This window comes from Puntigrus tetrazona, chromosome 25 (genome assembly GCF_018831695.1).
Source record: "Puntigrus tetrazona isolate hp1 chromosome 25, ASM1883169v1, whole genome shotgun sequence".
Lineage (NCBI taxonomy): Eukaryota > Metazoa > Chordata > Actinopteri > Cypriniformes > Cyprinidae > Puntigrus > Puntigrus tetrazona.
Window position 1 is genome coordinate 2,982,585 of NC_056723.1, and position 21,419 is coordinate 3,004,003.

At 37.1% G+C, this 21,419-nt stretch overlaps 2 protein-coding genes and 1 long non-coding RNA gene across 9 annotated transcripts in view; 2 read left to right on the forward strand and 1 right to left on the reverse strand.

Moving 5' to 3' along the window:
- drd4a (dopamine receptor D4a) overlaps window positions 1-829 on the reverse strand; it is a 10,669-nt gene extending 9,840 nt beyond the window's left edge. The window contains exon 1 of the mRNA XM_043227896.1: window positions 602-829. Within this exon, the coding sequence (XP_043083831.1) occupies window positions 602-829 (228 nt within the window). The remainder of the gene's footprint in view (window positions 1-601) is intronic.
- Window positions 683-11,996, forward strand: LOC122330700. Of its 5 annotated transcripts, none has more exons than XR_006248058.1 (8): window positions 725-857; window positions 2,916-2,987; window positions 3,178-3,240; window positions 5,327-9,895; window positions 9,977-10,070; window positions 10,376-10,480; window positions 10,717-10,848; window positions 11,728-11,996. It is a non-coding gene; the product is annotated as an uncharacterized LOC122330700 (long non-coding RNA). The 5 variants fall into 5 exon arrangements; XR_006248060.1 differs by having other exon boundaries at window positions 5,344-9,895; XR_006248057.1 differs by having other exon boundaries at window positions 683-812; window positions 3,178-9,895.
- A 1,541-nt stretch (window positions 11,997-13,537) lies between these two features.
- Window positions 13,538-20,766, forward strand: cdhr5b (cadherin-related family member 5b). 3 transcript variants are annotated; one of them, XR_006248047.1, is made up of 16 exons: window positions 13,538-13,729; window positions 14,384-14,568; window positions 15,040-15,102; window positions 15,235-15,321; window positions 15,410-15,499; window positions 15,686-15,787; window positions 15,872-16,054; window positions 16,271-16,361; window positions 16,444-16,541; window positions 16,840-17,046; window positions 17,431-17,544; window positions 17,653-17,719; window positions 17,967-18,113; window positions 19,008-19,183; window positions 19,760-20,281; window positions 20,483-20,504. XR_006248047.1 is itself a non-coding variant. In XM_043227816.1 (15 exons), exons 1-15 carry the CDS (start codon window positions 13,648-13,650, stop codon window positions 20,228-20,230), a joined length of 2,163 nt encoding a protein of 720 aa, XP_043083751.1. In that variant the 5' UTR covers window positions 13,538-13,647; the 3' UTR covers window positions 20,231-20,766. The 3 variants fall into 3 exon arrangements, 2 of the variants coding, with proteins under 2 accessions (XP_043083751.1, XP_043083752.1); XM_043227816.1 differs by having other exon boundaries at window positions 19,760-20,766; XM_043227817.1 differs by lacking the exon at window positions 17,967-18,113 and having other exon boundaries at window positions 19,760-20,766.
- Window positions 20,767-21,419: the final 653 nt, after the last annotated feature.

Sequence of the window (21,419 nt, forward strand, 5' to 3'; positions counted from 1 at the left end):
ATGCATGTACACACACATGCACTCAAAATTAAACATTTTTCTATCTGAATATGACATAAATATTGTATACACACGCATGCATGCACTCAAAATGGAAAAAATACTCATGTATATGCGTTCATGTATTGATGTAAACAAATTCATATATTTATATGTATTTAATTTTTCATATGTATTTAATATTTCTCCCAAGTTTCATTTTAAGCAAGAAAGAGGTGTTTTAATATTGTCTAATTTTGGCACACACACACACACACACACACACACACATACAAAATTAAATATTTAAATGATTTACATATTCTGTAAATCTTTAATATACTGTATGAAATGAAATCATGAATGAAATCATGCTATTACATTAAGCTGACTTGAAATAAAGTAGGTTTAGTATAGGCAATAACAGTGAAAACTTACAGTGGTACCAATAAGAAGGTTTTACCTCCACATTTAAGATGATCACCAGGTAAACCAGCTTAGCGGGGTTTTAATGAAGGCACAAACCTGTTTGTTTTCTGGCCACCGGCACAGTAAATATTACCCTCTATTACCGTCTCTCACGAAACGCCGGGTTTCTAGTTAACGAAGCGTCTCGACTCACCTCGGCGTAAACGAACAGCGGCAAAACCAGAACGGCCAGCAACAAATCGGCCACAGCCAAACTGACTATGAAGTAGTTGGTGGTGGTTTTCAGCGCTTTCTCCGTGTAGACGCTCAGGCACACCAGCACGTTCCCGCAGATGATGATAACGATCAATAATATCCCGAAGACGAGGGCCGGGAAGTTGTAGTTCGTGGTGTGGCTGGAGACGGTGAGGTTGGCCGGCATGTCTGCCTCTACAAGAACCTGTCATCCGGTAATCTGACCGATGAGACCCGTTTCTTCTTGGCCATTATTTGCGCGTTTCTGCAAAGCCCGAAAGTTCCGCCGAACTCCGAAGCGCGCCGGAGCCGCGTCCCGTTATTGCCCGTCTTTAACGCGGCCGCGGCACGCTCTGAAATCATCGCTGTTCATTCTTCGCCGTTTGACGTAAAAGTTTTTCTGTCGGCTGCTATTTCCATCCACCTGCGCGCGGTCTCAAAGCGGCTTACAGCGACGCGTTGCTGTCAATATCTCGGGCGTCTCATTATATTGCCCTGGCGTTATTGAAAACGCTCATCTTTATAATAACATCACTCGTTAAAGTTGGTGGAGATGGCTGTATTAAGCCAGGGACGTGTCATCGTTTCACCGGGTGCATCTGTCCGCTTTAGTTTCACCCTAACAATCCGCGGGAGCGCTAATCTCGTCCTGCTGACGGTGGGTGTGACATTTTACACGACTGGCTGGAGGATGGAGGTTTAAATCTTGCGTTATTTGAACGTACGCTGATATATTAAATTGCTTATTCAATCAGCGACAAATATTCATATAAAGACGAATAATATTCATGTGTTGTTTATAATAATATCACTGTTTTTCTACGTATCATTAGCACAATTTTCTGTTTTTATTTTATTCTTTGCACACTTAGCTAAGAGCTGTCGTAAGTTTTGTGAATGTAGTAAAGTGGGAAAAAATAACGACAGTTTGACGCGAAGTACTATTGCCATGGTTACTTCAACGCCATTTTGAATACGCCGCTGAATAACTTCTTTAGCGGTTACTGGTTGTTTTTCAACAAAGTTTCATGGTTGTTTTTCATGATATCAGCTATCCCGTCCCCCTCGATATGTTAAATTAAAATGTATATAATGATAATAATTGAAAGTTGTTTTCTGTGAATATGTGATACTTCTGCTTCGTTGGCATGTAAGAAATTAAAGAGTAAGATAAGGAGGTGCAATAAACAGTACAAGTGTTCGTGCGAAGACCCAGAGTTTATAATTAGCACAATAAATTCATATCTAATATGGTAAAAACACAAGTCAAGCAGCAAAACGAGCTGTTTTGTACAAAATCGCTAGAAGAGGATGACACAGGAAGCCAAACATATGGCTTATGGGTCTAATAAGGTGGATAATGCCCTTTTAGAAAAATTAACCATGGTTTTACTAGAAATAAATGTAAAAACATTATTTGGTGATTGAAGTTCATCCATGCTACGCTAACAATGCTAAATGGTATTTGTAGTAAAACTGCTTATACAAATGGTAATCAATCCGCTAAAAAACACGGTTACCACACTTTTAGTATACTGAAACAATAATAATAAATAATAAAACTGATGTTCTTTTTTGTAAGGGAAAAATGTCTCACAGCAGGATACATATGTCACGCCAGCACTCCGCGTGTGTCTCGCAGAACAATGGTTCATGTGTTTGTCATTTGTAAAATGGCCGGTTAAACATTTGTCAAAACAAATTAGTGCTGCTTTCATTCGGGCTTAAAAGTTTAGGCAGGTGTCGGAGATCCATCCGTTAGCCACAGTGAAAACGGTGTTTTGTATTCAGTGCTGTTGAGTGACATTTTATAGCAATAATGCGTGTAAATGAAATTACATAATATTTTTTCTAGTCGTTTTTACTATGATTGGCATGCCTCTATAATCCATTCCCCTGAGGAAGCTTAGTAGTCACCGATGACATCATTATCGTAATCATCAACGCTGTCATCACGATTAGTGTTTACTCCACCGCGGCGGAAATGTTTGATTGAGTCTAAATTGCTCTGATCCGGACGTAGGTTGTTGTCTAACCTTTCGAATCTGACCCACAAACAGATAAACGATGTTAAGTGTCGTCGTCTGGCTTTTTAATTGGAGCTTGCTGTTTCCAAGACAGAATTTCGTAACCCGCACGGCCAGCGAGAGTCGTCCGGTACACAGCCAGTGAGAGTGACCTGCATTGTGTCATAATCTGTTTTGCCATGGATTATCTGTGTAGGTTTCATCTGCATTATGATAAATCTTTGAGTAATGCTTTGACCTTTTCAGGTTGTAAAGACGAATGGAGGAGCGTTGACCTTTTACGTATATAAAAGGCTTGCTGTTGTGTTCAGCCAAAACGTGGGTAAAAATCATTAATTCAGTAAATATAGCAATAATATGACACATGTATATTTATGCGTATTGATTGAAATATTGAAGATGAATGGATTTGTTGTCTCAATTTTATTTTGCGGCTAACCTTCTGTTAAAAAGCAATATCTGCACCCGTGACCTTTTCCGAGTGATTTATAATGATTATTCATTTCAGAGTTGCGTATAACGTCGTTGAAGGAGACTGAACCGAACTTTCAGGCAGCAATGCATCAAACTGGTGAGATGAATAACTAAACTTTTGCATGAGTTCTGAGTGCAAAATTTCATTTATGGACAGCATCTGTGATGTGATGTTGAAATTATATTTGAAATTAAATTATTAAAAATAAAAAGCATTTTCCTTTTCTTTCTTTTTTACAAATAAACGGTTTAATTGTGTCTGTATTGTTTTATTAATTGGTTAATTTATCATTTAGTTGTGGACTGCTGTTTTTAAGTCTACTTTTTATACACTGGATTAATGTAAAAAAAATTAACTTACTTTTTTATCAGTAGTTTGCAGTTCATGGAAGTATATTAGTTGTGTGTTTTTGCCTTGATTAAAGTATTGATCCGGGCAGGGACGTTTCTCTTATTGAACCCTTTGATATTTTCAGTCATATCTTATCTTTCTTCACACTAGACAGAATGAAAGCAAACACATTTTTATTTTGATCTGTGTATGGTGTAGCATAAATTGCTATGTTGTTATTAGGGGACCTAAATATCCATTTGTTATCACATGTGGGCGTTTCATCGATATCCCATTCCCTTCTCATTAATGTCAGATTAAACTTTAAACAGTATTCAATAAAAAAACCTCACCATAAAACGTTATTAAACACTATTTGTATCTTAAATCTTAAGTGTCAATTTACTGAGTAAGGTTTGGTTAAAGTGAAGGGACAATTCCGGGGTGCGTTTCCCGAGCAATAGCGTAACTCACTATCATAATATGATGAATTGCTGGAGAAACTAACTATTCACGACTCGTTCTCGCAAAAAAAAAACAAAAACAGGAACTTTGTCAGACATCTGCCATTCAAACCATGTTGAATAAAATCGTCATTAATGATGTCAAGCAGGTGGTGGAGTAATAACTTTGGCCGATTCGTTAGATTTCACAGCAATGCTGTAAATAATGAACGCTGCATCTGAGGACTGATTAAATGTTCTTTGTCTATTATTTAGCTGCTTCCCTTACCTCAGGGTTCACTTATACACATGTTTATAAAACCATTTAATTCTCATTACAAACTAAACGACTTAAGGTCATTGCACACCGACTCAGAATTTCGTACATAATAAAAAAAAATTGGATTGCATTCGATTTTCAGCATTTCTCATCCACAGCAAGCATTTTGATAGGAAATATAAAAAAGCATACAAAGATTTCTAACTTAGCGTGCAATGACCTTTAGAATTAAATTTGTATTAAATACACCCCAGCTCAGTTGTCTATGTCATTCTAACATCAAGCCATGCTCATAATCACAAGATGAGTACTGTAGTTCAAACCACACTGTGATGCTGTTTGTGAACCCTTATTGGCAGAATGTATTTGGGTGGAAAAAACGAATCATTGACAATGTATCTTGGATTTAGTCTATCTCAGTTTGTCACAGAATGAACGACGACCAGATCAGATTTCTGTGTAGAGCACTGGCTGTCGGCAGAGTCCTTGGCAAAACAAAAGTCTTACTTGATTATTACAATTAAGACAAAATGAATGTAAACTGATATTTCCTACTGAGACACTATAGCAATAGATAGAAATAACTGACCAGTTAAGATGGTGAATATGCTAGTGTTCTAACAATGTTTTGTGGTGTTTGCTATACTGCATTTTGTTGGGCCTATGCAGATCACGCAATTAAAAAATGAAAGGTTCCACAACTAGTTCCACAAACGACTTTCAGTGAACAGTTCTTCAAATAACCCTTTCCTTTTCTTAGTGTGTTCTTTTTTTATAATCTAAAGAGACTCCTGTGAAATTGAATTGTTCCGCTGATCTTTCCACAATCCTTCGTGGAACCATCAATGCCAATCAAGGACCTTCCAGTTTGCATGAATTTAGCTTCACGTCCAACGTCAAACCTGCGTTCTGAAGCAAAACCAGTTGAGAACCTCTGATCTGCATCACATCACGGGTTCAAAACCCTTAAGCTTCAAGTGACCGCCATGAATGCTGAATGAGCCACCTGTTCATGACGGTCACATAAGACCAACACATTATCTGCGTGTGTTTGCTGAGATTAGCGTTAGCCATTGCATGAAAACACTGCGGTAACTAACCAGTGTTCTGTTGTGTGTTTTTTTTTGAGTGTGTTTGTGATCACAGATGGCCGACGGCACCGCTGCAGCTGTTGAGTGCGGCTGCCATGCCTACTCTTACCGAAATTGGTTTTGGCTCAGCTGGGGCAGTTATAAGACAGCAGGAGGGCATTATGGGTAAATGGTCATGTGGTGCGTGAACATCTTTCACAGTGAGCGTGTTTGTTTACCTCTCTGTCACGGTGCAGATTGATTTTGATTTACAGATTCTCACACACTTTCAACGGCAGCTTACTGATCCGCACGCATGGAAAAGATTCATAGTGATATTGATTTCAACGTATTAAAAAGGTTATTTACATCATAAATCAAGGGAGGCAGAGGTTGACCTTTTAACGGGGATTTCCTAAATGTATTTTGCCACAATCTGTTAATGTTCGTTTTCCACAGCCAACACAATCTCACAGGAATTTAACATTTGTATGATGCATATGCCCCAGTGACAGTTACAGTAAGTTTAGTGATCCATATTACTGTGAAATCGCCACCTCGTAAAATACTTCTGTTTTTCGATGAGATCAGGTTTACAACTAGCACACTCAGGGGTTTTAAGAATGAAAACGATCCGCCTTTATACTAGCGTTTCCCCTGCATTTCAGAAACGATCTCCGTTTACACTACACAACCTAAAACACGTCACATGACAATTCATGTACTGTACGTACACCCATAGATATCTATAAGCATATTCCTGATTATTCAAATCACAAACACGTCTGAGTGCTTGGAACAATCGATTGGGGAATCTACCAACGCATATTTATAGGTACAAGCATGGTGTTACTCTTTACACGGTCGTCAAGGATACGCAGAGAGAATGTGGGCCATAGATATATATACGTAGATGCCTCATGATACACAAACCGCCTGCCATTTTGCAGCGGTCTGATTTGACATAATTCACCAAAGTAATCAATGAATTTTCAAAAGATGCCACAATCCTGCACAGAACGGCTCTGTTTGAACCCACAGGGTAGTGAATGACGTCAAATGCATCGTTCCAAAATGGTGGCCGCATCTACAAGTCAAAAAGTTAAAAAAATAGATGTAACGGTAGCAAAACGTAGCAAAAAATCTAATAACTTAACCCTAAAAAGCTGTTGCTGTTGTTGTTAGCTTAGCACAAAAATAGCATAAAAATTCATTTGAGCCATTCGCTTATCTAAGCTTGTGCATGGCCGATCAATCTCCAGCGATCGGAGTGTTTCACTGTTTCACATTTACATGACAATGTGTTTTTAGAGCCTGAAACACAAACCTTTCAAAAATGTAAGTTTAAAAATGATACCATTATCTGCAAACTACTAAAAAATGCAAACTGCGTTGTTCGCATGCACATGCTAAATGTTCAGTCGCGTTTCTTTACGTTCGCCAGCTAGCGGCCTGGCATGCAATATGCAGCATTTTTAATCGTATTCTCAGATATGCGCAAATGTGTGATGTCCTTTCGCTCTCTACAGAGTCTCGCATTATGTTATTATTATTTCATGCATTTGTCTTACATTGACAACTAGGGGACTTGAAGGAATTAGTGACTTTGTAAACCTGCGTTATTCGAAAAATCACAGATTTGGAACGACAAACTTCAACCCTTTACCCTTCATCTAGACAACCTCCGGAGGGTCACCTAAGAGTGGCCTGTCATCTTGCATCCCAAGTGAAAATGACAGGAATGCTGCGAGTAAAATGGGTTTAGTTATATGATTAATGGCATTAGCACCAGTTTGCGGAGAAGTGAAAATTCGTCACGCAGACAGTGTAAGGGCTGTCAAAGAACATGAACAACTGAAGTATATTTTGGGCTTCAGGCTGTGGTTTCTAGCTTTCCCATGTGTGCTCAATTTCTTGTTCCTCTATGTGTTAAAACTGGCAGTATAATTTCACCTTCTTTGTCTCCTTTTTTCAGTTTCTTTTTTTTTGTCTAACTTGACAGTTTAACGGGTGTCGTGGGATCACAACACCTTTTAGAAGAAAAGTGATTTCTTTGTTTCCAGAACTTATTGTTCTTAAAACTTATATTTTTCTTGTTAGTAGATGTCTATGTTTTAGAAACATTTTAAAACAATGTGCTCACAATAGACTATATAAGCAAAACTTGTGTTGCCCTATAAAAATAATTGTGGTGAAAATATTTGTAGTAAAAAATATTACAAATAAAATATGCAAAGTACAATATCCTTGACCATTTCTATACATTTAATATAAGATACATTTAATATAAATATAATTATAATCATTCTCTGCATGGTACATGTTTGTCAAAAGCGTTTGACTCCCTCTATTGGTACTTGATCTGAAGGTCTAGAACATTAACAGTTGGATCAAGAAAATTATTTTGGGATTCTTTGATCTAAAAAAACAGCCATTATGTGAAAATGCATTTGTATATTAATTAATAGCCTACTCTAATTTTGGTATCTCGGCTAATCCAGGCACATTTAAAATATTGTTGAGAATCTAGTGGCGAGGAGATGATTGTGAGAGTTTTTTCCCCTGAAGAAACATCTGTGGCCAGTTTTATAAACCGTTTTTTTCCCTATGGTCATAACTCTAGCTGCTAGTTGGTCAGACTAGTTTTTAAGAAACAGTGGATGTTTATGAAGTCTTTAGCAAATTCTCCATTCAATCTGAATGAACTGAGCATCTGCAGGAAGTTTAAGTGTATGTCTTATAAAGACATTAGCCCAAAATTACACTCGGTAATCATTCTGAAGTGCCAGTATATCAATCACACATGATCTAAGTGTATCCGTTTGCCGTCTTCTCGGTTTCCATCCCTCACGCTGCTCAGCGCAGATCAGTCATGAGACTGTGTGTCATTTGGACCCTCTCTCATATATTTGGCAATTTCAATCATGCCAATGTTAATTATGCAGCCCGCTGCTTCACTAAGCACTTTTTTATCTCCTCTAATTGTGTATTATTATAAAATATATCTATAAAATAGGTCATGCCAGCTGTCACCATGTCATTCTCAGCAGAAACGAATGTGTTCAATAACCTCCGAGAGATCTTTATCGCTCATTATTCCCTCATAAAAAACAGACTGAACCTATAAACCGTCCAATTAGAGTCAAAAATGATGGTTAAGAAAGCATACGGCTGTGATTCGCTGCTGTTGGTGAGTTAGAGTCAAAGTCGGGTCTATAAAAGAGAAATAAGAGCTTCATCATTCGAATCATCTGTCGTGGATTACTACTAAAGGATAGATGATGTGTAGGCCTACTTCAGACTCATTAGTTAAATGACTTGCAAAGAAAGAGCCTGTTTGGGTTTTCAATGTGCTCCATTCTTTATTAATTGTAAGCGCTGTGTGTTTTAAATTGACTTGGATACAAGGCATTAGATCCATATAAGATACTGCATGAGGAAAATTTGCTCAAAAAATAAATAAACAAAAGGTTTATAAAAATGCGAGTGTGTTAGCTCACTGCTAATGCTAGTGCTTGGGTGCTTTTTAGTGTTGCTAGGTGGCTGCTAGGGTGTTGCTAGTTTGTTGTAATTTTAAATGTGTTGCTGTGTGGTATCCGTTGTGTTTTGCATTTTTTTAAATGTCTTGCCGTGTGGTTAATAGGGTGTTTTTTTAACAGAGTGGCCATCTTGTTTTTAGTGTGTTTTGTGGTTGTTAGGCTTTTCTTAGAGTTTAATTGTGTTGCTATGTGGTTGCCAGGGTTTTTTTGGGGTGTTTTTATTGTGTTGCCATGCAGTTACTGGGCTGTTCTGACTTAGTGTGCGATTTGTGTGTTGCTATGTGGTTTTGCGAGGGTGTTTTGTGTTTCTTTGAAGATAATAGTGTCTTTTGATTGGTGTTTTAAATTGTTTTGCAAGGGATTTGCGATTGTTTATAGTGTGTTGCTATGCGGTTGCCAGGGTGTTCTAGTGTGTTGCTATAAAGATACTATGGTCTTTTAATTGTTTTTTTTTTTTTAAATTGTGTTGCTATGCATTGGCTAGCGTGTTTCTAGTCTGTCATGCGGTTGTTAGAGATTTATTGTGTTGCTAATTGGTTGCTAGTATTTTAGCGTGTTGAGCTTTTTTTAGTCTGTTGTCATTTGGTTGCTAGGTCTCTGATGTGTTGAAAATACCGTCTGACTGATTCTTAGATACTGATGAGTTTACTGAACAAACGATCTTTACTACTGTCATTCATTCACTAAAGCGTGTGTGTGTTTGTATGTCCACTCATAATCTGTTTTCTCACGATCCTTCCTTCCTCATTGATTTGTTAGCAATCCCAACAATTCAAACAAGTAAACCAATTCCTTGGCCCTTTCACCCGGTTTACCGTCAATGAAGGAAGTCAACATTGTTAGTCATGTTTGTCTTTCTTAGCATGAGTGCACGCGTGTGGTCATCACATTGTGTGTAAGGAACCGTTGGCAAATAACTAATGAAAAAGCAAATAGTCAGGCCAATAAAACTCATTTAGGATAGGACTTTATTACATCACGCTGATGATTTGTGATCGATGACTTTGGGGGTACAAAAAGGCTCGGAATAAAAAGCAGACAAGAAGCTTTAGAAGACTGCTAGATTACTACAAGAACATCAAACCGAAGGTGAGTGAAGTTTCTGAACGAGCACATTTGATTGCCCTGGTTTGTCTTTTTACCACAAAGTTATTATCGTTTGTTTTTAAGGTGCGGAAATGTCTCTTCTCACAAGCCTGACGCAAGTGTCCATCCTTGCGATATTTCTCATCCAGTGCGCGACCAGCCTTCCGGTTTTGGGCAGGTCAGGTCACGTTCAACCTCAAAAACTAATTGAATTTTCAGCCTCGATCTGCTCTTCTGAGCTGTTTCTGAAATAAACAGCAGTCTTGCAGGTTTTAAACCTGTCAAATCTTTTTAGGTCTTTATCTCTTTGCCCTTCCTCGATTTTCTTCTGTACATTTTAGTTTTTTCCTTCCACTTTCTTCACTTCTGTCTGGAGGTGATAAGGGTTTCAATTTTCTGACGAACACATAAGTAATAAACTTTTTTTCACAGTTTCACAGTTGATGTATCGGCTCATTTATGTTTTGGCCTTCTTCACCACAGGTATCTCGGACAAGAAGACGGCGTCTCAACAACAGACATCTTTTCACCTAGAAAGATGCTATTTCCCAGGGATGATGCAGATATGTTTTTTGATGACAGAGACGGGTGGGTCTCTAAAACCTTTATAGTTAATAATAAAGTCGCTTTTGTGATCCTGTTGGGTCCAGTAAGTGCAGGCCGCCCCCTTGTGGAGAACATTGGCTCTTCTCAGAAATCTACTTGTATGACTTGATAAACCTCTAAAATCAGATCTTTTAAGCCTTTTTCTGGAAGAAACACACATGCTTTGATATAATTGAGTCATTTGAATCAACGCTTTGACATCTAATCCATATCTCCAGGAGATCTGGGCTTCAGACGAGGCAGTTGGGCGACATCGAGTTCACAAACAGATACGCTGAACTCCTCAAATCCAAAGCTAAAATCACATCCATCTGCGCCTTCTTGAAACGCATGCAAAGCAGCAAGAAAAGGTAAAGCTTCCGCTAACACGCCATGCTTATCCTTACACAAATCTCTCAAAAGCTAAATGGGGTTGACATTGTGTAGAGTTGGGAAATGCAGCCGAAAGTGTAAAGTATAGCATTTTCTGAGCATTTAGCAAACTTGTTTAATATTGCAGTGTATATATATATATATATATATATATATATATATATATATATATATATATTTTTTTTTTTGGTAGTAAACATATTAAATTATTACCAGTGTTGGGGGTGTTGTAACTATGTAACAGAATTACGTAATTTAATTACAAAATAAATGTAATAAATGCAAACAGTAGCCTAGCTATTAAACCATTTCTTATTATTTTAATCTCAAAGTAAAAAGAGGCACTAAAGTCTGATTTTGTGGTGGCTTTGTTTAATGTCAATTAATTCAGATTTATGAAGGTTTCTGAAAGTCTGACAGTAATCAGTGTTGAGTACTACTATGAAGTTACTATGATGTTTCAAAATGATTAAAAGCTGAAAACATTTGTTAGAAAGTTACAAAAGTAGTCAAAAAGTAGTTACTTTAATAATATAATTCAAATCGTTACACTACTTACAGTTCAAACTAGGATAACTTGTAATCTGTGAACTATAACATTTCCAAAGTAACCTGTAATTATCACTAAACGCAACTGTATAGTTTGATAATACTCATTCATGATGATAAATATCACCGTTTTCTCTTAATGTGTAACGGTTTTTCACATTTTCTTTCTGTAAAATGCATAGCTTTTCTCAAAGCAGAAAACTAACCCAGTCATCAGTGTACAAAATAATACTCATACATATTGCTATTTTTGCTCTCAAATAATATATTGTGGCTCGAATGACATTTCATGCTCTGTGTGTCTGCAGCGGTGTCGGTGGAGAAACAGACAGACTGATTTCCCTGATGAGACAGTATTCGTGTCCGAACGTGTATCAGTGAAGACTGGCTTCACGTCCAAATCACTTGAAGAAAACAACTTCACAATGTCCGAATCAGTTTTAACATGTTTGAGGCAAACTGTGTGTATATATTTGAATAAATAATGATTTTGTTTTTCCTCCAAATGTGTCTCATTACGCTGCATATTCAGCTGCGGTCAATAACATTTCAGATGCAAATTAAACTCTGGGTTTGAGAAAAGTGTCTTGTCTTGTTTATGAATGCACACCTTTAGCTCCTCGAAGGCACATGCTGGTTAATAAATTTAACGCTTGACAATAAACTCATGAGCCTTTATAAGTGCTTCATAGTACCAAAAAGCTTTCATGCTATTACAACGTGCCTGATTCACAAGATCATAATTAATATATGACCAATCGCAGACTGTAGATTATATTTGAGGTCGCAATAAACAGGTGTGGTATGCGAAGATACAATTTATAGACATGGTGCAAAAATAGCATAAGGACAGATTTATTACGAACGCAATATGCATACGGTAATGAAAGTGACGTACTGTATTTGGTGCCTTTTGTTTCGAGCAATCATCATAAGGAGATTTTGGTCAAGCTTAAGCAGATAAATCTAAGCATTTATGAAAATCTATGAAACGGGAAGACTAAAAATATCCACCCTGTTGGGGTCAGATACTAATAAGCATGAAGTACTGTAAACTTGTTTCACATTTCCTTAATTAAAATTAAACAATCCACTCATTTATCTCATTATAATGTTACTAAACGGTATTGATTAGGCAGGATGGGGACTGAATCTGCTCTAACTGATTCAGTTCTGCTTAATGTTAGTAAGTTCACATAACTCTATTAAATATTCATATTATCATATTTATAAACTCATGTCCTTTTGTTTATTTAAAAGCCGGTAATAAATCTGGTTATATACCCAAAATGGGGAAAGATAATCTCAGTAACTGTTGTTTTTATTTATCATATGCAAGTACATAGGAAAGATTTGTTAGTTTAAAGTTGAAATGTTTTTTTTTTTAATCACTACGACTAACGAAATAACATGAAGCTAATATTCTGTACTGAGTACATAGAAGACCCCGAATACCAGGAATAACCCACATACAGTAAACCTATACCGTATTACCTCAACGGTACTTTTATTTTAAGCAAATTATGAGCAAAAAACGACTTGTATTGGGTTTAATATCCTCAAACGTTTCTCACTGTAAAATACCTGTAGCGTAACGAGTTGTTTGCTACGACGTTCGTCATGCTAATGGTGTTTTTTTCAAAAGAACTGCATTTTAAATAGGTAACGTCTTTATGTATTGCATATACGTATTAGAGTATATGAAAGCCAGATATGATTTCTCCGGTTGGTTGCTTGAAGATTACCGTAAGTGAAACCGCGCCGACTCATGACTAGCTGCTAGCACCTGTAATAAACACCAAACTGAAGAATTCATTTATGCTTTTGCTATGCTTCTCTACATTAAATAAATCACCGAAAACACAATTTCACGAAGTCTGCCTCATTTGAAAATGGCCTGAATTATAGCCTAACACCGACGCTAATCGTCTGTGCGCAGCTAATAACAGATATTCTTCTTTTGTGTACATCGTTCTTCGTTGTGATCATGGTTTATGGGGTGTAAGCACATGTAAAGCTGGCCTATTCATGTCTATGAGGTAAAAGTCCACCTGCGCTCATCTTTATAGCCAATAAATCCGAGATAAGCGTCCGTCTCAAAGGTTAAGCTTGAAGTCTGTTTCTCACATTAGCTATCACTCACAACCGCTTGATGGGAATTTGATTCAGTCTGAACAAAGGGATTCGTCTCCGATGTTCCTTTATTGATCCATCGCCTAACAAGAAAAATGGATTTGAGGCCTAAAGGATCTGCTGTTTTTTTCGTTCTCCTGGTTCTTTTCTCACTCGGCAAGTTCAGCGAAGCGCAAAGTAAGTGAAGAATTCGAGAATGACAAATTTTACGTAATCAGGTTTTCTTTTGTAGGCTGAAACCGTTCAGAACATGAAATTACCCCAGTGTTTTTACATCTGACCAGTTATAGGTTACTTTACAAAACAGATGTTTAGACAATTTTGTGAATATTATTCTTGAAAGTATTTAAATTTCAAGTTGCGGAGTTTGCTAGCTTTGTAGTTATGGTTAACTGTACATCAAGGCTATTGTTTCAAGGTTGATTCAGGAAATGTATTGAATATATATTAAAATACTTCAGTAATCACCTTTTTTACAACCACAATTTTTGCAGTATAGATCTAAGACTAAGATATGCACATGTTTTACCATAGATGTGGTCTTATTATTTCAAGCAGTATTTCAACTAACTCTTTTTCTGCATACAAAACACACACTCCAGAAATTTCTGTTTAATCGTATTTGTATACATTTTTTTCCCAAACGATTTAAGATGACTTTAGAATGCTTGAATTATAGGCCTGTTTGAAGAAACCCTACCAAGCGCTTTTGTTTTTTGCTATTTTTTGCTTTGTATTTTCTAACATTCACTTTTTTCAGTGTCAACCAGGATCATTGATGAAAACATTGTAATTCGGATTTTTTTTTTTTTTTTCTTCTGAATGGTACAGACCTTTGCTCGGTGCCAGGTAATTTGCCGTTAATTCTTGTTTTGGAAAACAACAAAATTGGAGACGTAGTTACGGAGCTCATTGTTCAGGATGGGGTGATGGCCAGTATCACTAGTCAAGATCCAGAGGGTTTCTTCAGCATCAGGGAAAACAATCTCGTTGCTGAAACTGTGCTGGACTATGAGGTTAATATTGTGTATTGTTTTTCAGAGCCTGTTGAACGTAAAGTACAAAGTATAAACCTAATATTCCATTTTACTCTGTATATACATATTTTTCAGTTAAATAAAGTGCATTATTTTATGCATGTTTTACACGTCTATACATGTATTTTTTAATTGGGTAACACTTTTTAGCATAATCTTTTTTTATTCTGAAAAACAGTATATACGCGCATGCGTATGGATTTATATATGCATAATAAATATACACAGTACACACACATATAGTATGTAAACAAAAACTGTTGTTTTGGATGCAATTAATCGCAAGAATCATTTAACAGCACTAGTCCTAAGCTGCTGTAGTTGAAAAACTGTACATTTCAGTTTTGTTTTAAAGATGAAATTTTTAATATTAGCATTTTAATATTTTAAAGTAACCATTTAAAATGCTTTATGTACAAATGAACAGACCATTTATGTTTTTTATGTTAGACATTTAACCCGGATAAACCCCACGAGGTGAATATTGCGTGTACAAAACCTGGCTCTTCCTTTGTAAGTAAGCCATTCAAATGGTATTTTGCTTAAATTAACCATTTACTCGAGCTCAATTTTTACTTTTTTTGTATTAAATGTTCGTTTTTACGTTGGTTATTGAAGTCCTGCATGTCACTTTTGTATGTTTAGACCCTGAATGTGAAAATAGCTGTTGAGGATGTAAATGATAACCCACCGGTATTTACACAGAGTCAATACTCGCTAAAAGTCGATGAGGTACTTTTAACCTTGCCTATGCTACACACATTACATTAAGCTATTTTATCATGGCGGTTTTTTAAAATCTGAAAACTGATTTTCGCAGTTATCGAAAGTGGATACCAGCGTTGGCCTAATCACAGCAACCGATCCTGATAAAAATGATAGACTCTACTACCAGCTCGATTCTCCTGAGGTAAAACACACCTTCTGAGACGACAAAAATCCCAAAGAATATGCATGGAGTTTGTATACATTGTATTTCATGGTAAACACAAGCGTCTTCTTTTTGGGATTGTTAAAAAGAAATCCCATTGAATGCTGGTTTCCAAATTATTTTAGGAGTCCCATTCACAATGTCGGCCTTTGTTTTCTCTCTCAAGGAGAATTTGCCCTGGAGACCAGTTTCAATCCAAACATCCTGGTTAAGACACTTCTGGATTATGACAAAGTTAAAGAAGTCACAATGACGCTATACGTGCAGGTGATTTTACTTGCCCCGTGTTTAGTTGCATCATAGGATGCATCTTTATTTACAAAAAAACATTCATTATATGATTTTTTTCAGGACACACCGATTGGATCTACGGCTGAAGTTTCCCACACTGCCTCAACCACTGTTGTAGTCAGTATCATAGACATTGACAATCGTCCACCGTGGTTCCAGCCATGCACAGAAACCGAGTTTGGCACAAGCAAAGTGTGTGTGAGCTCTGGTTATGAAGGGAACGTGCCCTTAAATGAACAAATGGTGGGTTTTCTATCCAAAGCACTTGTTGATAGAGCTCTGATGCTGAGTTAAACCAGTTTAAATATTTCAAATCGCCCAACAAACACATTTCACATCGTGTTGGCTAATGGATCTTGTTGGATGAGTTTGTTGAGGCAGTGTGAATTAGCCAAATGTTGTGGATACATCTTGAGTTGAAGTGTCAAATGAGCATTTGAGTGTTGTTGTACCCCACAGACAGATCCTTTGTCCTTGAAGCCAGGTCCGCTCATGGCCATTGATGGTGACAAAGGCAGGAACGAGCCCATTGGTTACGCATTTCTTGCAGGTGAGATATTTGATCGTTCTTGTGGGTTGGCCTAAAGAATTTTGAGAAGGTTTTAATTGATAGTACATTTGTATGTGTTCAGGAAATGAGAATAACATATTTAAAATCGACTCTGACACCGGAAGCATCACAATGCAACGACCAGTAGATGTGTCAGGACCAATTGTCCTTACAGTCATGGTAAGAGAGATGAAAATCGCATTCATGAAAAAGAAGCCTTTTTTTATGTCGCATGCAAGCCACAGAATTTTTACACTCAAATTAATGGCTTTTTTGAAGCCATCATTGATGGTTCTTTGAAGAATTCTTCCATTCCATAAAATGTTATTAAATTGTTCTTCACTCTAAGAAAAAATGGTTCTTTTAGCAACTGTTCACTGGAAGGTTCTTTGGGGAACCAAATATGGAACCCTCCTGGAACCATTATATTTTGGATTGTAGTTCCTTCCGCAACCAGCTTTCCCCTCCGGTTCCTTAGGCATTTCAGAAAGAGAACGCTGATCAGTTTGCCACCACTACAGTCATCCTGACTGTGGTGATAACCAGCAAGTTCCCTCCAACATTTGTGAAGTCCAGTTATGAAGGCTTTATCTCAGAGGATGCGGGGGTGGACAGCCTGGTCCTGGAGAGCAAAACATCCAACAGACCCCTCAGAGTACAGGCCACAGACGAAGACTTTTCTAATGTAAGAACACAATGATGCATTCAATTCAAGATGAAGAATTAATTTGGAAGGTACATGCCAAACATAGAGCAGGATTAGTGAAAATTAGCGTAAATCAGAAATCATTTTTACATAAACATTTACAGTTTTATGGACTTCAAATCATTCTTGCATACATTTTTGCACTGAATTGATTTGTTAGCAAAACCATTCTTATAGAAATCATTACGTTTAATTCAATGTACATAATTTATTCTGTAAATTCATGGCTGGAATATTTTGGAAATTTTTAAAACCACTGTTGCATTCAATACATTGCTTACATGAGAATGTTTTTAATGATTTACACAAACGTTGCTGAATGATGCCTATCATTGTAATATTTCTGGATTTCTTTCTTTGTAGGGCTATAATCCTAACCTCAGATTTGAGATTGTTGATGGCGCTGACTTCTCAATCACTCCAGAGGGTTTCATACTCATGGCATCGACGGTTTCCCAAGGCACTGTAAATTTAGAAGTAGGAACTTAATATTTCTTACAACATTTCATGCACTTTAGACATTAGAAGCTAATTGTTAGTGTGCGCTTTGAAACATTTACGACCATATTATCCATTGTGACTCAGATGAGGGTGGTTGACACAACCAATGACGAATCAAGCACTGCTTCTCTCACGGTTGAGGTCACTCCAGGTAAGACCACACCAATGCTGCAAACTATCAAGACAAAATATGACATGATACAGCGGGCTAATCAGGGTACTTTCTGGACATCGTAGCTTTCAGCTTCACTGATACTCATCAATCCATTTTCAATTGCTGAATGGAACTTGCTTACGCAGTGCAATGTGATTGTTTTGGCCCATAAATTGAGTTTTAAATGATTCAGTTGAATCAGTCAGCAGCAAGCTCTTGACTGGTGACCCTGTTGTTTCTTTAGGGGTTCCCACTACCACTCCTGCTACCACTATCGTGACTTCTCCCGTTATCACAACAGATAGCACTGCTAACACAAATCTAACAGACATCAGCACTGCCACCTCGCACCCAGGCGTCACCACAACTACGCCCCTCGCCCCCACCACAGGTACACTTACGCTAAGCTAACTAGCTTGCTAAATCTGGTGTGCTGAGAAGTGATATGCCATCATCGCACACTATGAAATATTTACAAATCTAATCACATACAATTTGCATGCTTTATGGACGCTTTGGATACTGGCTATAGAGGGCTGCAGTGATGATCTCGTAAGCATCATTGTAGTTTTTTTCCATTAGCATTTTAAATATTGCAGGAAATAAGATCTGTGACCAACAAAGGTTTCTGCAGAAGTAAAAAGCTAATTTAGGTTGTGATCAAAGTATACCGTGGTTGCGTGACTTCAGGCTATTTGGCAACTTTTAATCTTTGTTTAAAAGTAATTTTCCCTGAAAGCTTAAGTTATACCTGTGCGATTGACTTTTTCAAGCCATATAAAAAGCTTCTTGAAAATCACTCAATCAAAAGTATTACTACTGTTTGAAGTATTTTGTATTGTAGAATGAAACATGAATATATCTTGAGCTTTTGTTAACCACAGATCATATTTCAGGCATTTCACCCAAAATTCAGATAGATAGAACCAGAAGTGCTAAAATTCTCATTTGTAATTGGATTTTGGTCTACAAAAATAGTTAATACATCATCCCTTCAGCATTCTATATGGCTGCCCTGTTAAAAAGCTGGGGTTCTGGTTTGAGCTGGTTTATGATGGTCCTTTGCTGGTTTATGCTGGCCCTTAGCTGGTCATGTGCTGGTCCTAAGCTGGTCCGACCATAAACCACCTTAAAAACAAAATTAAAAAGCATGAGATTCAAAATGAATGTACACAATTGTGAAATTCCAGTAAATTACAGCCATTTGTGTGTATCATTTTAGTCGGCTCACTGAAAGTTTATTTTAATATCCTGTTTTTCTTTCCTCTTGTGTGTCTTTCCTCAGGGGGACAGCCGCTGAAGACAGGTGAGTTCAGTTCGGGCGATATGGCGGCAGTAGGGGCCTCTCTGGCCGTGGTTATCGTTCTCTGCTTGGTTTGCATTGGACTGATGGTGCACCGCATCAAGGGCCATAACGCAGACTGGAAGAAGCTCTCTGAAGCTAGTGTCTTCCGGAGCACGGTAAGTTTTTTATGCAGAAAACTAAAAGTTGAGTTGATAAAAGTACTCTCATGTACATTGTCACACCGAATCGCAAAAAACATTTATTACATAAACTACCAATTCCATTCAATGTTCCTAAAAATATTCTTGTGTAAAATTTCAGATTGAACGTTCATAAACCTTTTTCACATAATTTGCCAGAATTCTAAATCTATTCTTATATTTACTAATTGAAAAGTTAATAAAAACTTTTAACGTAAACTGCCTCACTGAATCAGTCGTAAAAAACTAACTATTATATATAACTATTTAACAATTTTCATAAACCAGGTGCATTCCAATTAATTTCAATCAAACTGCAGTTGGGTTATGTTGATTAGATTAAAAAATAACTAACTAACCCAATAAAAAAGTAAAACCCAATAAACAACCCAGTAAAAACATAATAAATGAAATGATTAAAAAAAACTAAGAATGTAGTTTGATACTGAATCAAATCCTCAGGTCATTCTAACCATTACTTCAGGTGCCCTGTTCCATTAATTTTAATGCTTTGTAGACAATATTTCTGAAATAATTTCTTTCTATCTGCAGCTCGGTGGAGGCTCAGGTGGTCCTAAAGAGGGTGTGCAGTACAGTAATGAGGGCTTCCAGCACGATGATGATTCTGGGAGTCTGAACAGCAAGTTAGCTGCAGACCTGGAGAACAAACTGGAGTCCGGACTCAAGCCGCAGCAGAGACGCGGGTCAGAGCAGAAGACGATGACCCCCAGCGCCGTTCTCCAGACCACCAGCAGTCCTCCACCCGACACCAGCAGCCTGGCAGAAACCATCGACAGCGAGAAGGAAGTCAAACCGATCCTGACCAAAGAGCGGCGCAATGAGGAGGGCTACAAAGCCGTTTGGTTCAAGCAAGATATTGACCCCAACACCAAAGAGGAAGTGGTGATCATTCCCGACACCGGTGAAGTGGATGGAGACCATGAGGAAGATGATGACAGCGAGAGTGAAAACAGGTCTGGCCTGGATTCTGATGATGACGAAGGACTGACGTCAGACTTGTAGACTGTTCCTCCGCAAGGACTTGAGTTGAGCTCAAATGTAAGACACTTTAGTATAGTGGGAACTTCCTTATAAGTTAGTTCATTTATGTTTCCTTTGTCATATTCCTTACTAGCGCTGGGTATCGTTTCAAATTTTTCCATACAGATAGCCGATATCCCATAACCGATAACAAACCGATATCTTTGTTTCGCGTAGTCTGAAAGTTCGGAAAACACAAGGACTTAAGTTGAACTAAGTGTTAGAAACTTTAGCACAGTAGGAACTTTAAAAGATTAATTTATGTGTTTTTACAAATGTTTTTCTTTGTCATATTCCTGGATATCGTTGAAAAAAAACTATTCCATACCGATATCGGTACTTAAATTATACTTTTTTCGATGCCAGTTTACAAAGTTTATTTTGACAAGATTACATTATCTCTATATATGACTTTGCTTTTATTTTTCAACTTGTTGACGTTGATACATACTCAAGGACTGTCACTGCCCAAAGGAACAAAATGTAACCAACACAATAAATCAGTGCAAATACTTTCAGTAAGGTTCAAATAGAGTTCAGTTTGCACATCTGTTAGGCTGCTACCCAAGATGTTTTTTGATACTCGATGGTATCAATGCAATCAAACTCGATATGCAGCTGTATCCCTTACTGTTAATAGGTCTATAAATTTGGTAAACAAAATGAACATAATTTTAACATTCTTACATGAAAGGTCAACGTGAAATCAAAATTGCCCCCGTCTGCATTCAAAATATATGCTCTCATTTTTGAACGATGCATCAGTGCATATATTTTCAAAGGGAAAAAAGGTAAATCTGAAAATGTTCAGTATTGCTCAGAAATACATTTGATTATGGAAGTTAACTGCATTTCCCGTTGACTAGTGCTGTGTGCAAAAACACTTTTATTATTAAAAACACTTTAACATTTGAAAGGTAAATCGAAATATTTTTGTATACAATCTATTTTGTAGAAATCAATTTACTGTAAACATGGAAATAAAAAAAAATATTACTAAAACTGGTTTCAAATTTCTGTAACCAAGCAGAATTGCAAATATTTTTTTGGGGATGAATGAACCTCTTGGTTTACTGCATAGCTGACTGCACATTATCCTGGGATAAGATAAAGGGTTTTAACATTGTAATTGCTGATCATTTGTGGCCTGTATAATGAAACAGTTGCTATA